The sequence below is a fragment of the Heterodontus francisci genome, chromosome 22, assembly GCF_036365525.1.
Source record: "Heterodontus francisci isolate sHetFra1 chromosome 22, sHetFra1.hap1, whole genome shotgun sequence".
Classification (NCBI taxonomy): domain Eukaryota; kingdom Metazoa; phylum Chordata; class Chondrichthyes; order Heterodontiformes; family Heterodontidae; genus Heterodontus; species Heterodontus francisci.
In genome coordinates, this window is record NC_090392.1 from 81,768,404 (window position 1) to 81,784,549 (window position 16,146).

The 16,146-nt window shown below is 49.3% G+C and overlaps 1 protein-coding gene across 3 annotated transcripts in view; it reads right to left on the minus strand.

Annotated features, from left to right (window-relative positions):
• Positions 1–1,275: 1,275 nt before the first annotated feature.
• Positions 1,276–16,146, minus strand: part of hoatz (HOATZ cilia and flagella associated protein) — a 55,446-nt gene continuing 40,575 nt past the window's right edge. Inside the window, exons 5-6 of one of the 3 annotated variants that reach the window (XM_068054392.1) lie at positions 9,997–10,049; positions 1,276–1,436 (exon numbers count right to left, since the gene is read on the minus strand). In XM_068054392.1, the coding sequence (XP_067910493.1) occupies positions 1,385–1,436; positions 9,997–10,049 (105 nt within the window). In that variant the 3' untranslated portion in view covers positions 1,276–1,384. Of the gene's footprint in view, positions 1,441–9,996; positions 10,050–16,146 lie in introns of all 3 variants that reach the window. The other 2 variants (XM_068054391.1, XM_068054393.1) reach the window with 2 other exon arrangements.

Consider the following 16,146-nt stretch of genomic DNA (forward strand, 5'->3'; position numbering starts at 1 on the left):
TGGCCCAACCTGCTCAACCTTACCTCATAAGACAACCCCTTCATCCCAGGAATCGACCTAGTGAACTTTCTCTGAATCGCCTCCAATGCAAGTGTATCCCTCCTTAAATAAGCAAATCAAAACACTACGCACAACTCTAGGTGTGGTCTCACCAATGCCCTGTACAGTTGTAGAAAGAGTAGCTACTCATAAAAATTAAAATTATTCACAGTGATTCCATGGAACTGTCAAGATGACTCACTGACTCTTCCCTCACACTCAGACTCAGTGATCCCTCAAACCGGCCTCCTACTCTGGGGTTCTGATGGCTACCCCGAACATTTCCTTTGCGCCTGACCCTCTCCATACCTGAAGGTTATGGATTTTTGCTGAAAACATTTTATGAAAATCTGCCATCCTTCAATATCTTATCCACTTGGTCACTGTTTCTTGCATTACCTTAGACAGTGATCAGCAGGTGACTAAGTCATGGAAGCATCACAGATAAACCCAATTCATCCTCACCCAATATGCTTACATTGCAATGTTCATCCAGAGTAACTGGATAATGATCGGGAATATAAATGCAGAACCAGGGTGTGTGAGCATATTATAACATCCTACTACAGTCCTGCTGAGATTAGCAAACTCAGCACAAACCAAAGATTGAATTGGGATCTTCTGGTTTCTATGGCTCAGTTACTCACTGCCTTAACCAACTAATCATCATGGAAGTCTGATCATCCTCCTTTCAAAGTGGTCCTGAATGTAAAGCGTATTTTTAAAAAGGTCCATTTCAAAATATGACTTTACACATTCTCAAAGCAGACACTGCAACAAGGGCCTGTATGGTTGGTGTGCATCTGTGTCATGTCCACACGAGCCATCAAGACCTGTAACAAGTTGCAAGTGAGAGCAGCTGAAAGGAGACATTGTGAATGAGTTCTTTAAAAAAAAGTTTTTAAATCTCCTCTCCTGTGGTAAAAATACTGACCCACTGACCATGGGTCCTGCTGCTAAACACTGACTCCTATGTGTGGAAACAGATGGCAACAGGATTGACCTCGACTGAGATTCCCCCCCAGGTCGAATAGTCTGCCATCATTCACCATCAAGGCTTACGCAGGTGGAATCACCGCTTGTCTGAGGAAGCAAATAGTGCCTTGCTCCTTGGAATTGTAAGCTTCAATATATCACAACAGCCTCCCAGACACAAGGCTCGTGCCAACTGGGTAATGTACAGAGGAAATACTGAATTAGAAAAATACAAGAGAGACAAATAAACAGACAAATCAGTTATAGCTGAAGGAAAATGCAGTATTTATTGAATGCAAGTAAGTAGTTCATCCTCTCCTAGACATCTCTTTGTTCAGCAAATCCTTCAGAGACAATCAATCAAACTGCCTCAAGGCCTGATAGGTCTCCTCAGCCTCGCTGCTGATCTCTGGACACGCAGGCTTTCTAGAAGCAAACAGATTGGACTGGTTATGCAATGAACAGGCCCCTTGTACACTGTGTCCACCTGTAGCCCTTGCCCCTTATGCTGATAGCAAGAGTGAGTGTGTACAGTGTTGGGCGAAAGTCCTGGAATTACTCTTCTCCAAACACCCACTGCAGAAAATGGAGAATGAGCTAACAATCCTGAAGGTGGCCACAGGGGGTGCAAAACAACCATGAAGTCCCTATCAGCAACCCCTCTCCCTGAGTGCTACATCTCATGTTAATACAACACCTTTCATGGTGTAGCTCCCAGGTTATTTAGTGGAACAGAGTCACCCAGATTAGGAAGGTACTATATTCCTGGGTTGCCTTATCCAAGTGTACATTCTTCATGGGCGAATGAGCCAGTGAGTATTAGCAAGCTGCTTAACTATGAGGGGCATCACTGTCCGTCTCCATTCAACAAACAGGGGAACAGGTAGCCTGGTTGAAGTTTCTCCTCCCTACATTAGGGGTGCAGAGTCTAAAGGAAACACTTGGATTGTTGCTCTGGCTGCAATGCCCTGACCAAGCAGACCCTAGGTCCAAGGTGACTCCTTCTCAGTCTGCGTGGCTTGGTATAACATAGGGTGGAACATTCACCCCTGAGCCACTAGGATGTGGTCCAAAGGCTTCAGTACAGACTGTGTCAAATCAAACAAAATGCTTCACAAAAAAGTGAGCTAACTATTTAAATGGTACTACATGAATTGCTCATTCGAAGTGCTGGTGCAGACACAATGGGCTGAATGGTCTCCTTCTGTGCTGTAACAATTCTAATATGATGCTCACAGGTTTGAATCTATAGCAGGTTCACCCAAACGGTCTGACCACAGATCGTCATTTATTCTGATTTTAGATTGGACGAAAGTCTCTCATGCTGGAAGAATATTGCACAGGAAGAGAGAAATCGGACTGATATGGTTTCCCTGGGCAAAGGAAAACTAAACCCCTATAATATCTAATATCATTCTGCGTGTAAGTTAAAGCACTATATAAACACTGCCAGAGCACGCTGAGTCAAGGCTGCAGGCCCCACACAGCTAACGGGCTGCAGATTCCCAACTCAGTACAATGAATCACTGCAGGGAACTTCATGTCACCCTAGTGTTTATCACACTGTCAGTTCAGTGTGGTTTCTGACCCAGGGCCAACAGAGAGTCGGTGAAGGATGAGCTTTCATAACTCAAATTAAATGTTAAGATGTAAAGAACAGTGAAACACTTTACTCACTGAGCTGTCAGGGAGTCCTCACTTTCAAATATTTTCCCTCCTAATCCATCCAAAACTAGTTAGCTGCAAAATGCTGATCACAGTACCTTTTGCACCGACTCATCTTCTCCAGTCTGATGAGCTTAAGAAATGACTTTGCACAGACAAGACCTGAATCAGGCTGACAGCATAAACCCCTCCGCTCCTCTCCTGAAGGTGCTGACTCCTCGTTAATGTATGGTGCCTTCGCGGTGGGGGGGTGGGGCGTTTCTTCTGTGCTCTGCTGCCCTGCCCAACTGGCTATTCTTTATCTATGAGCTTAGACAATGTGGTGTTGTCTGGCTGTTTGACTGCAGGGTCGTCATGGCTGAGAACAAACCCTGTTATGACAGAGGATCACATGCTCATTTTCCACCAAGGATCACTCAATAGCACTTGAGTACCTCCACTGATTTGGTCTCCACTCAATGCAGTGGTTTGGAGGCCAACTTAGCATTTCTAGTGATACCACAGTTGAAGTCAACACAGACCAGGTATAGAAGCAGGGACGTTCTCCTTCCTATAGGCTCAGAGCACATCCTGTGCTGCATTTACCTACAGGACCTTCAGGGAAACTATCACAGATATTTATTCCCATTTCGGTGAGCTCATTTTGCCACAGTCTGGCTGAAGCTGAATGTTGGGGAGAGAAGCTGAGGAAGGGAGAATCCCAAAGCTTCTCTTTCAGCGGCACCTTTTGTAAACTCAGCACATCTGAGACTCACTGGGCAGGGAATTGTGGAACTGAAATCTTATTTAGGATACTAAATAAATTAATTAGGTGCACAGAGCTGAGTTCTGAAACCTTAAGCTGTGATAGGACTGCAATGCAATTCCGGCACTCTGTTTATGACTTTGGACACAGTGGCAGTGGGAGGAAACTAGATCCTTCTATAAAAAAAGGATGGCACAGTGGCGCAGAGGTTAGCACTGCAGCCTCACAGCTCCAGTGACCCGGGTTCAATTCTGGGTACTGCCTGTGCGGAGTTTGCAAGTTCTCCCTGTGTCTGTGTGGGTTTCCTCCGGGTGCTCCGGTTTCCTCCCACAGCCAAAGACTTGCAGGTTGATAGGTTAATTGGGCATTATAAATTGCCCCTAGTGTAGGTAGGTGGTAGGTGAAGTGAGGGAATGTGGGGATGTGGTAGGAATATGGGATTAATGTAGGATTAGTATAAATGGGTGGTTGATGGTCGACACAGACTCGGTGGGCCGAAGGGCCTGTTTCAGTGCTGTATCTCTAAATAAAAAATAAATAAATAAAAAACAGATTGTCTTCCCATCGTCAATCCTGAACACTTGAGGCTTGGCAAAAGGCGAGCAGCTGGCCTCACACTGGGGTCCCGGCAGGGGGCGGCCGGTCCCCTCACACTGGGGCCCCGGCAGGGGGCGGCCGGTCCCCTCACACTGGGGCCCCGGCAGGGGGCGGCCGGTCCCCTCACACTGGGGCCCCGGCAGGGGGCGGCCGGTCCCCTCACACTGGTGCTAGCTCGGATCAAGAAAGTAGAATAAGGAAAATAAGAAATACATTTTGAAAAATAGCTCAACTTGTTGATTGTGGTGAGAGCGAGAGAGACAGACAGATGGAGAAGATGCAGAAAGAGAGACAGAGGGAGTGAAACAGACTAGATAAACAGAAAGAGACATAGCGAGACACAGAAACACAGAGATTACGGACAGGCAAGAACTCTCCAATAAAAAGTAATTCCTGCAATGCCTGATTAAATTGCAGGCTTGTTTTCTAATCTGACTATGTTTTCCCCGCTGTGCTGGCTGCTGAGACTCCAGCAGTTCCTGTCTCTTACATCCTTTCTCGAGATGTAGATGGAAAGCCGTTTCCAGTGGCGTTCCACAGGGCTCAGTGTTGGGTCCCCTGCTGTTTGTGATATATATTAATGATCTGGACTTAAATGAGGGAGGCATGATTGGGAAATTTGCTAATGGAACAAAAATTGGCTGTGTAGTTGATAGTTGGTTTGGTTGAGTGGGCGGAAAAGTGGCAAATGGAATTCAATCTGGAGAAGTGTGAGGTAATGCATTTGGGGAGGGCAAATAAAGTGAGGGAATACACAATAAATGGGAGGATATTGAGAGGGTAGAGGAAGTGAGAGACCTTGGAGGGCATGTCCACAGGTCCCTGAAGATGGCAGGACAGGTAGGTAGAGTGGTGAAGAAGGCATATGGAATGCTTTCCTTTATTGGCCGAGGTATAGAATACAAAAGCAGGGATGTAATGCTGGAACTGTATAAAATGCTGGTTAGACCACAGCTGGAATATTGCGTACAGTTCTGGTTACCACATTACAGGAAAGACATAATTGCTCCGGAAAGAGTACAGAGGAGATTTACAAAAATGTTGCCAGGGCTTGAAAGTTGCAGCTATGAGGAAAGATTGGATTAGATTTTTTAGATTAGATTAGAGATACAGCACTGAAACAGGCCCTTCGGCCCACCGAGTCTGTGCCGACCATCAACCACCCATTTATACTAATCCTACACGAATCCCATATTCCTACCAAACATCCCCACCACCTACCTATTCTAGTGACAATTTATAATGGCCAATTTACCTACCAACCTGCAAGTCTTTTGGCTTGTGGGAGGAAACCGGAGCACCCGGAGAAAACCCACGCAGACACAGGGAGAACTTGCAAACTCCACACAGGCAGTACCCAGAATCGAACCCGGGTCCCTGGAGCTGTGAGGCTGCAGTGCTAACCACTGCGCCACTGTGCCGCCCTATTGGCTAGGGTTGTTTTCCTTAATGCAGGGGAGGCTGAGGGGTGACTTACTGAGGTGTATAAAATGATGAGGGGCCTAGGTAGAGTAGACAGGAAGGACCTGTTTCCCCTAGCGGAGAGGTCAATTACCAGGGGACACAGATTTAAGGTGATTGGTAGGAGGATTAGAGGGGACATGAGGAAAAACTTTTTCACCCAGAGGGTGGTAGGTGTCTGGAATTCGCTGCCCAGGTTGGTGGTGGAGGCAGAAACCCTCAACTCATATAAAAAGGTACCGGATCTGCACTTGAAGTGCTGTAACCTGCAAGGCTATAGACCAGGTGCTGGAAGGTGGGATTAGAATGGGGAGCTAGTTTTTCAGCTAGCGCAGACACAATGGGCTGAATGGTCTCTTTCTGTGCTGTAACCGTTCTATGGTTGTATGTTTTTGTTTAATTTGTGACAATGAGACAGTGAGGCTAACACTGCCAGTCAGGTCACAAAGTGGGCATACTGGAAGCAGCTGCAGAGGGCAGTATGACACTCTGATACTGACAATGCAAGTATGTTGGTGTACTGCAGACCAAAACCCTCAGTCAGAATAGAGCAACACAGCAGCACCTTCTGTAGCCCAGGCTAGCAAGGGAGTGAGAGAGAGAGAGACAGAGACACACACACACACACACACAGACAGAGACAGATAACCCTGCTGTGACCTCTACTCTGACTCACTATTGCTACTTGATTAAGAGTGTGCATTATTTGACATAAGCCGTTACACGTTATCCCTATCCCTGTGCTTATACACCATATCTCAGCCATGAGGGTAACGCAGGCAGCCTGTGGCCAGGTGCCGAGTCACACCAGATTCCCCTGAACTTGCCTCACTCTCCCCCACAGCAGCACTTCAGCTTCCCCAATGTCACAGTGAGTCCATGAATTTGTAACATGGGATAGGTGCCTCAATCCTGCACCATAGCTTCCACCCTGAAGTATGTGAGATATCCAACGGACAGTGCAGTCTTACCCCTCTCCCCCAGGGTTTTAGTTTCTAGCACAATTTGTTATCTTTTTGCTTCCAAGTAATTTCAGCGCAATCGGTTCCATCCTCAACTTTTCTGGAAAAAAATTATATAGAATTTACAGAACAGAAACAGGCCATTCAGCCCAACCAGTCCATGCCAGTGTTTGTGTTCCACATGAACTTTCTCCCACCCTTCTTCATCTCACCCTATCAGCAAACCCTTCTATTCCTTTCTCCCTCATGTTCATCCAGCTTCCCCTTGAAAAACTAACCAATTATATCCATCAAGTTAGAAAATGCAGGAAATAGCAGGGTATTGCTGAGTATTTCCAGCATTTTCTGTCTTTATTTCAGACTTCCAGCATCCTCAGTATTTTGCTTTTATAACCATCTAGTTCCCACTTAGGGTTCATTAAAGGTGCTGTAAAATTCCAACATTTTAATTCTACATTGGGCAGTTTTTACAACTCTTCTAAAATTCAAAAGACAAAATCTCCCCAACAGGACCCCTTTTAAAGTAGAAATCCTGTACCAAAGACAGAGATTGATAGGAGTATGTACCTCACTTTTGTGGCCATACTGCACTGAGCTCATACAGAGTATTCATAGGCTATCATCATGGCTGGGGAGGGGGGCCATTGGCCTGGGTCACGAGATGGCAGTCAACTGATATTTTTCTCTCCCTCTGGCGCAGAGATGCTGAACCCAACCATACACGTGTCCCTCACCCATGTTCTATCTTGACTGACATAAGCTCAATCAGCACAGACACTGAGTGTGCGACCTTTGTGATCCAGTAACATTTGTGATCACTGAGCACTGGAGGAAATCTCTGTGTCCAGTCCCAGCTGGTCAGGCCAGGTGTAGAGTTGCAACAACTGGACTAGCCGCTGTGTGCGGCGCATGCTGCCGCTCAGGGCCATACCGAAGGCCAGCAGTAAACAGGAAACCCATAATGTGCAGACAATGGAACTCAGAAACCGAGAAAAACAGATGTGTGTCAGCCATAGCTCAGGTGGTAGCACTCATGCATCTGAGTCACAAGGTTCCAGGTACAAGTCCTACTTCCAGTGCTTGAGCACAAAAATCAAGGCTGACACTCCAGTGCAGTACTGACGGAGTGCTGCCCTGTCAGAGGTGCTGTCTTTTGGATGAGACGAGGAGTTAAAGTGGGGAAGAGAGAGGCAGCAGTAGCAGCAGTGAAGGGCCTGGGTGGAGACTGAGCACAATGACTGTGGAGTTAAAGCAAGGGAGAGAACCTCCAGGAAAATCACCAACAAAAGCAACATCTGCAAAACAGCTACAGTGACATCATAACCATGGAAGGAGGCAATTGGTCAGTAGCTAAGTGTTTCTAGTTAATAGTCCGGAAAGAAAACACATGGCAGGGAACTTCAACCCCGTGGAATACACATCCTGTACTATCCGAGTGATCCTGGACACTTCTTGTAGCCTGAATGAACACGTGCAGGAAGTGTCACCAGGTTTAGTAGCTCGAGGTCAGGGTTTTGGAGCTTGAGTGGTGGCTGCAGTCACTACAGAACAGCTGCAAGGCTAGAGCTTTGTGGACAGCATGTTTCTGGAGGTGGTCACCCCACAGCTTAAAAAGCAGAGAGAAAATGGGTGACTGCCAGAAGTGCCAAGAGGACCAGGCAGGCAGGGCTGGGATCTGCTGAGTGCATCTTGCTCTCCAACCGGTATTCAGTGCTGAATACTGGTGAGAGTGATGGTTACCCTGGGAAATGCAGGCAAAGCTAAGTCCACGGCACCATGGGTAGCTCAGACAGGCACATCTGAGGCCACAGACATGACTCCAGGTGCCAGATTGAAGGAAGTCTCTGAGCTACAGGAAATTCTGAGGGGGGGAGGGAGGGATGAGGTCCTGCAGGCAGTGTTTAGGGAGCTAGGAGATTCAAAAGCAGGACATCAAAGGTAGTAATCTTCAGATTACTCACAGTGCCACATGCTTTTAAGTACAGAAATAGGAAGATAGAGCTGACGAATACGTGGCTGGAGAGATGGTGCAGGAGGAAGGGCTTTAGATTCCTGAGGCATTAGAATTGCTTGTAGGGGAGGTGGGACCTGTACAAGCCAGATGGGTTGCACCTCAACAGGGCGTGGATGAATAATATCTTTGCAGGGGGCTTTGCTCGTGCTGTTGGGAAGGGTTTAAACTAGCTTGGCAGGGATTGGGAATTTACTGAGAGTAGATTCAGAAGGGAGAGAAGGAAAGTTGGAAATACAAGGCAGAAAATGCAAGAGTATTTGGATTGCAGAGGAACCAAAGGCTAGAAAAATAGACAGCAACAGAATTTGGAGTGTTAAATGGAGTATACTTCAATGGAAGAAGTCTAGGAAATAAGGCAGATGAGCCAAGAGCACAAATTGACATGAGAGTGTGACAGTAAATGAGATGACTGAAAGAACTGATGGAAGGTCACACAGATGCTGCCTGACCTGTTGGAAATACTCAGCATTTTCTGTTTTTGTTGTTGTAGGAAACAAAGGGTAACGGTCGAGAGGTGTGTTTGTGACTGCAAAGCTGTTTCCAGTGAGGTTTCACAGGGCTCAGTACTAGGTCCCTAGCTTTTTGTGGTATATAGCAATGATTTAGACTTGAAAGTAGGGGATATGATTAAGAAGTTTGCAGACAATGCAAAAATTGGCCGAATGGTGATAATGTCAAAGAAAGCTGGAGTCTGTGGAACAGAGGAACATTGGAGTACATGTCCATAGATCCCTGAAGGCAGCAAGACAGGTAGAGGAAGTGGTCAAGAAGGCATATGGGATACTTGCCTTTATTAGTCAAGGCACAAAATATAAGAGCTGGGAGGTTATGCTGGAACCGTATAAAACACTAGTTAGGACACAGCTGGTGTACTGTGTACAGTCTAGTCTCCACACGATAGGAAAGTTGTGATTGTATTCAAGAGAGCACAGAGGAGATTTATGAGGATGTTGCCTGGACTGAAGAATTTTAGTTATGAGGAAAGATTGTATAGGCTAGATTAGTTTTCTTTGGAACAGAGCAGGCTGAGGGGAGACATAATTGAAGTGTATAAAATTATGAGGGGTCCAGATAGAGTAGGTAGAAAAGCCCTATTCCCCTTGGCTGAGGGGACCATAACCAGGGGGCATAGATTTAGGGTAAGAGGTAGGAAGTTTAGAGGGGATTCAAGGGAACTGTTTTCACCCAGAGTGTGCGGAGGATCTGGAACTCTCTGCCTGAAAGGGCAATAGAGGCAGAAACCTTCAATATTTAATAAAAATTATTTGGATTTGCACTTGAAGTGCTGTAATTTGCTGGACCAAGAGCTGGAAGGTGGGATTAGGCTGGATGGCTACTTAATTTGGACCAGGATATAATGGAGTGAAATCCAGAGGTAAAGGAAAACATTCAGACCCAGTCCCCTTACATTCCTCTCCAAAACAATATGGGATAAAATGTTGACATAGTATAGGAGTTGGAAAAATGGCAAGTATCACATTGATAAATTGGACACTTTAACAGAATGTCTGTGTACTGTAGCATTAACAGACACTTACGGTAGCGACTGTGTCATTCTCTTTGGTTTGTATGGAAGAGCCAGCAGTTCTTTCTGTGAAAGAGAAAGCTGAAAGTGATTCATGTCACTAATTTATTTATTTATTTTTAATTTATAGATACAGCACTGAGAAAGGGGACCGGGCTCCACTGTCGATCCTCACAGCGGAGCCGCTCTTCACGCTTCCGTCACAACGGGACCGGGTGGTGACGATTCACCTCTACAACCCCCATGTTCCGGTGGTGGATGTACTCACCTTTCTCGCCAGGTACGTCGAGGTGGCCGGCAGCAGCACTGATGTCAAGGACCCCTTTGGGATCTGGACCAGCAAGCGGCAGGTCAAGGTGACCTTGAAGGTAGATCCCAGTGGAGCCATCATCCACCCTCCCTCCAGCTTCGCTATCGGGGGAAGTCGAGGCTTCTTGGTCTACGCTGGGCAGCCCAGAGTTTGCCGCACCTGTGGCAAATCTGGTCACATGGCAGCCAACTGCAGCACGGTTGTTTGCAAGAACTGCAAGGAGGAAGGCCATCAGACCAAGGACTGTAAGCAGACTAAGTGTTGCAACTTGTGCGGTGCGGCAGGCCATCTCTACAAGACCTGCCCCAAACGTTGTCTCAGCTATGCTCAGGCGGCAAGGTCCAAGGAATGGCCGGGCGAAGGTTCGACGAAGGCGTCCGCTGTTCGAAAGGAGACCAGCAACCTTCTCCGCAGTGAGGAACTTCAACCTGAGAAGGAAGGGGAGGCGGCTGAAACCAACGACCCAGCACCCGGAAACCCCTCCTCCACAGACAGAATCAATGGAGGAGGAGGCAGCAGATGGACAAACAGGTCAGTGGCAAGTGGTCCAGAGGAAAACCACAAAGAAAAAACATCCCAAAGCCACCACCCAAACCAGTGGCAAGAGGAGGCTCTCTTCTGAATCAGACTGCAACAACTCCTCTTCACTGGACGGGGAAATGCTGGAACGACAGCCCCTTCAAAAGAGGCGGCAGAACTCCGAGATGGATGATAAAGCATCCCAGCCCCCGGGCACTGGAAGCTGTGATGGGCCCGGCGTGCCCCAACCCCAATTCCCCTCACGTAACGACGGGGCCAACGCATCTCAGCTCCGGGACACCGGGAGCAAAGACACGTCTGGCGCACCTGAGCTCCGGGAGACCGGGAGCTGTGATGTTTTCGAGGAGGAACAGATGGAAGCAGCTGAGGACAACCCAATGCTCTCTGCCTACAAGACCCCCCCGATGTCACCCGAGCGGCACAAACCCTGCATGAAAAATCAGGAGGGGTTTCTGAGCCCAACCAACGTGAAACTGCTTGCGCATACGATGGGTATGCAGGAACATCCCGAAGGGGAAGGACTGGGACTAGCGAGGACAAATGGTATGGGAAGCAACAACTAATTTTTAGTAAAAAATGGGTATAAGAATTGCTTCCATTAATGTGCGTAGCATTAAATCGACTACGCGATGTGTTTCAACCTTGGATTACCTTGACAAAGTCAAAGCTGACCTACTGTTCCTGCAGGAGCGTGGAATACCACACCTCAGCACCTACAGGCAGTGGTCGCGATGGTGGTCCCACGGGCCATCGATCTGGTCGGGGGGTAATGACTGCCGTTCCTCCGGCCTGGGTATTCTGCTGCGGGGAGGTAACTTCACCATCTCCGAAGTTAAGGAGGTGGTGGGCGGCCGCCTCCTCGTAGCAGACGTGATGTACAACAACGCTCCGCTCCGGTTGATCAACGTGTACGCCCTGGTACAACGCAGCGAGCGGCTGACCGTCTTCCAGCAGCTCCCACTGCTGCTGGCGACGTCCAGGCCGGTCATCCTAGGCGGTGACTTCAACTGCATCATCGATGCGGCTGGACGATCCGGCAGTGACGACAGCAAACTGGACGCTACGTCCAGATTCCTAATAGAAACAGTTAAAGATGCCAAACTGCACGACGTCTTCAGCAAACCTGCAGACGGAGCGCTGCGCAGATACACATGGTCAAGATCGGACGGGTCTGCCCGTTCCAGGATTGACTTCCTGTTTGTGTCCCGTGCTGTCACGGTCGGATCCACCGACGTCAAGCCGGTGTTCTTCTCCGACCACTGCCTCTTACTGGCCGACTGTCACTTACAGGACGACCAGCGGGTTGGCAGAGGGACGTGGAAGCTCAATGCGACACTGCTGACCCCAGAGAACGTTGAGGAACTCAAAAGGGATTACAATGGTTGGAGGACCGTGAAACCCCTCTTTGAGTCTCCAGTTCACTGGTGGGAAGCGATTAAGGAGATCAAGAGGTTCTTCATCCACAAAGGTGTTCAGAAGGCGAGAGAGAGACAGAGGGAACTGTCCCGACTCCAGAAAATTATGCAAAATGTACTCCGGTTGCAGTCAATGGGGGTCGAGGTCAAGGAGGACCTCCAAGAGGTGAAGAGCCAGCAGGCCTCGCTCTTTGCCAAGGAAGCCTCCAAGATCATCTTCCGGTCCAGAGTCCGCTCAATTGAGCAGGATGAGACGTGCTCGCGTTACTTCTTCCAAAAGGTACACAGAGAGAGCTCTGTTATCAGCAGCCTGAAGGAAGAAGATGGCTCGGTAACGTCTTCGCAGTCCGACATACTAAGGATCAGCAAATCCTTTTATGCTGGGTTGTATGACGCGAAGCCCACAGACAGCAGAGCCTCCCAGTCCTTCCTGTCATCTATCACAGAAGTCTTAGATGACAGCAGGAGGGAGGGACTGGACAAGCCGCTAACTCTGGACGAGCTGACAAAGGCCGTCGAGTCTTTCGAGGCGAGTAAAACTCCCGGGAGCGACGACTTACCGGTCGAGTTGTACTCGGCCCTGTGGGACTGGGTCGGCCCGGACCTGCTGGAAGTATACGAGAGTATGCTCCTGGCCGGCAGCATGTCAGAATCCATGAGAAAAGGCATCATCACCCTCATTTACAAGCAGAAGGGGGAGAGGGCAGAAATCAGAAATTGGCGGCCCATCTCATTGCTTAATGTTGATTACAAGATTCTGTCCAAAGTCATAGCCAGTCGAGTCAAGTCTGCTCTGGAGCTGGTGATTCACCCCGATCAGACCTGTACTGTACCCGGCAGGAAGATCTCTGATAGCCTCGCGCTACTCAGGGATACGATCGCCTACGTACGGGACAGGAGGGTGGACACCTGCCTCATCAGCCTGGACCAGGAGAAGGCTTTTGACAGGATATCGCACACCTACATGACGGACGTGCTTTCCAAAATGGGGTTTGGGGAGGGAATCTGCAATTGGATCCAACTGCTCTACACAAACATCAGTAGCGCAGTCTCAATCAACGTGTGGGAATCGGAAAGTTTCCCGATCAAATCTGGAGTCAGACAGGGCTGTCCTCTGTCCCCGGTCTTGTTTGTTTGCTGTATTGAACCCTTTGCTGAGTCTATTAGGAAGGATGCGAGCATAAGAGGGGTGACAATCCCAGGCAGCGGAGGCACTCAGGTCAAAACCTCCCTGTACATGGATGACGTCGCCGTTTTCTGCTCGGATCCGCTGTCCGTGCGCAGACTGATGAGCATCTGCGACCAGTTCGAACTGGCCTCGGGAACCAAAGTTAACCACGGCAAGAGCGAGGCCATGTTCTTTGGGAACTGGGCTGACAGATCCTTTGTCCCCTTCACCGTCAGGTCGGATTTCCTGAAGGTGCTGGGGATATGGTTCGGAGGGGCCGGGGCGTGCACCAAAACATGGGAGGAGCGAGTAGCCAAGGTATGACAAAAGTTGGGCATGTGGGGGCAGCGATCTCTCTCCATTGTGGGTAAGAACCTGGTCATCAGGTGTGAGGCGCTCACGTTGTTGCTCTATGTGGCGCAGGTCTGGCCCATACCCCACTCCTGCGCCGTGGCAGTCACCCGAGCCATTTTCCGCTTCGTCTGGGGATCTAAAATGGACCGGGTCCGGAGGGACACGATGTTCAAATCTCTGGACAAGGGCGGGAAAAATGTACCCAACGTGGCCCTCATCCTGATGACCACCTTCGTGTGCGGCTGCATCAAGCTGTGTGTAGATCCCCAGTACGCAAACTCCAAGTGTCACTACGTGCTGAGGTTCTATCTGCCCCCGGTGTTGCGAAGGATGAGCCTGGTCACATTGCCGCGGAACGCTCCATGCAGTTGGGTGGTGCCGTACCACCTATCCTTCGTGGAGCAGTTTCTGCGGGAAAACACTTTTGACCACCGGTCCATCAGGCAGTGGTCTGCACGGAATGTCCTCAAGGCCCTACGGGAAAAGGAAACGGTGGATCATGTCGGATGGTTCCCCGAGCAGACCGTCAAAGTCATTTGGCGGAATGCCTCATCACCAGAACTTTCAAACAAGCACCAAGACGTAGCTTGGCTGGTGGTGAGAAGGGCCCTCCCCGTCAGATCCTTCATGCACACCCGAAGTCTCACCTCCTCTGCACAATGCCCCCGCGTTGGCTGTGGTGGGGAAGAGACGGTCGCCCACCTCCTCCTGGAATGTGCCTTTGCAAAGCAGGTGTGGAAAGAGATGCAGTGGTTTTTGTCAAGGTTCATCCCAAACAGCTCTGTAACACAGGAGTCTGTGCTCTACGGGCTGTTCCCAGGGACGCACACCGAGACAAACATCAACTGCTGCTGGAGGACTATCAATTCGGTGAAAGACGCCCTTTGGTCTGCCCGAAACTTGCTGGTCTTCCAGCGCAAAGACTTGTCCACCAACAAATGTTGCAGACTGGCACATTCCAAGGTCCAGGACTACGTGCTGAGGGACGCACTAAAGCTTGGGGCAGCCGCAGCAAAGGCTCAATGGGGAAAGACCACAGTGTAAGGTTCCCCCACCAAGCTGGACTGAGGGGCTGGATCCATGGGAAACCCCTCGAACTGTATCATTAATATTCTGAATTGCTGTAAATGTAAAACTGTAATTGACATGACAATTGTGAAACGGAAGGGTTGGGAAGAAACTCATGAGAGTATTGAAGGAAACTGATCTCCATTGCAATGTTTGTATTTTTTGGTGCTGTTTGGAAACTGTTTGGCAATGTAATTTTTACAGATTTTTATGAATAAAGTATATTTTGGAAATAAAAAAAAAAAATTCAGATTTTCACTGGAAACACTATTTCCCCAGCAGTGGATACTTCGACGTGACGTTCCAGAACATGGCGGGATGCATCAAGTTCCTGAAGGTGTTCAAGGAGAAAGGGGACCGGGCGCCACTGTCGATCCTCACAGCGGAGCCTCTCTTCACGCTTCCGTCACAACGGGACCGGGTGGTGACGATTCACCTCTACAACCCCCATGTTCCGGTGGTGGATGTACTCACCTTTCTCGCCAGGTACATCGAGGTGGCCGGCGGCAGCACTGATGTCAAGGACCCCTTTGGGATTTGGACCAGCAAGCGGCAGGTCAAGGTGACCTTGAAGGTAGATCCCTGTGGAGCCATCATCCACCCTCCCTCCAGCTTCGCTATCGGGGGAAGTCGAGGCTTCTTGGTCTACACTGGGCAGCCTAGAGTTTGCCGCACCTGTGGCAAATCTGGTCACATGGCAGCCAACTACAGCACGGTTGTTTGCAAGAACTGCAAGGAGGAAGGCCATCAGACCAAGGACTGTAAGCAGGCTAAGTGTTGCAACTTGTGCGGTGCGGCAGGCCATCTCTACAAAACCTGCCCCAAACGCTGCCTCAGTTATGCTCAGGCGGCAAGGCCCAAGGAAAAGCCGGGAGATGGTTCGACAAAGGCGTCCGGTGTTCGAAAGGAGACCAGCAACCTTCTCCGCAGTGACGAACTTCAACCTGAGAAGGAAGGGGAGGCAGCTGAAACCAGCGACCCAGCACCTGGAAACCCCTGCTCCACAGACAGAATCAATGGAGGAGGAGGCAGCAGATAGACAAACAGGTCAGTGGCAAGTGGTCCAGAGGAAAACCGCAAGGAAAAAACACCCCAAAGCAGAACAGGCCAACACCCAAACCAGTGGCAAGAGGAGGCTATCTTCTGAGACAGACTGCAACAACTCCTCTTCACTGGACAGGGGAATGCTGGAACGACAGCCCCTTCAAAAGAGGCGGCAGAACTCCGAGATGGATGATAAAGCATCCCAGCCCCCGGGCACTGGAAGCTGTGATGGGCCCGGCGTGCCCCAGCCCCAATGCGCCACAC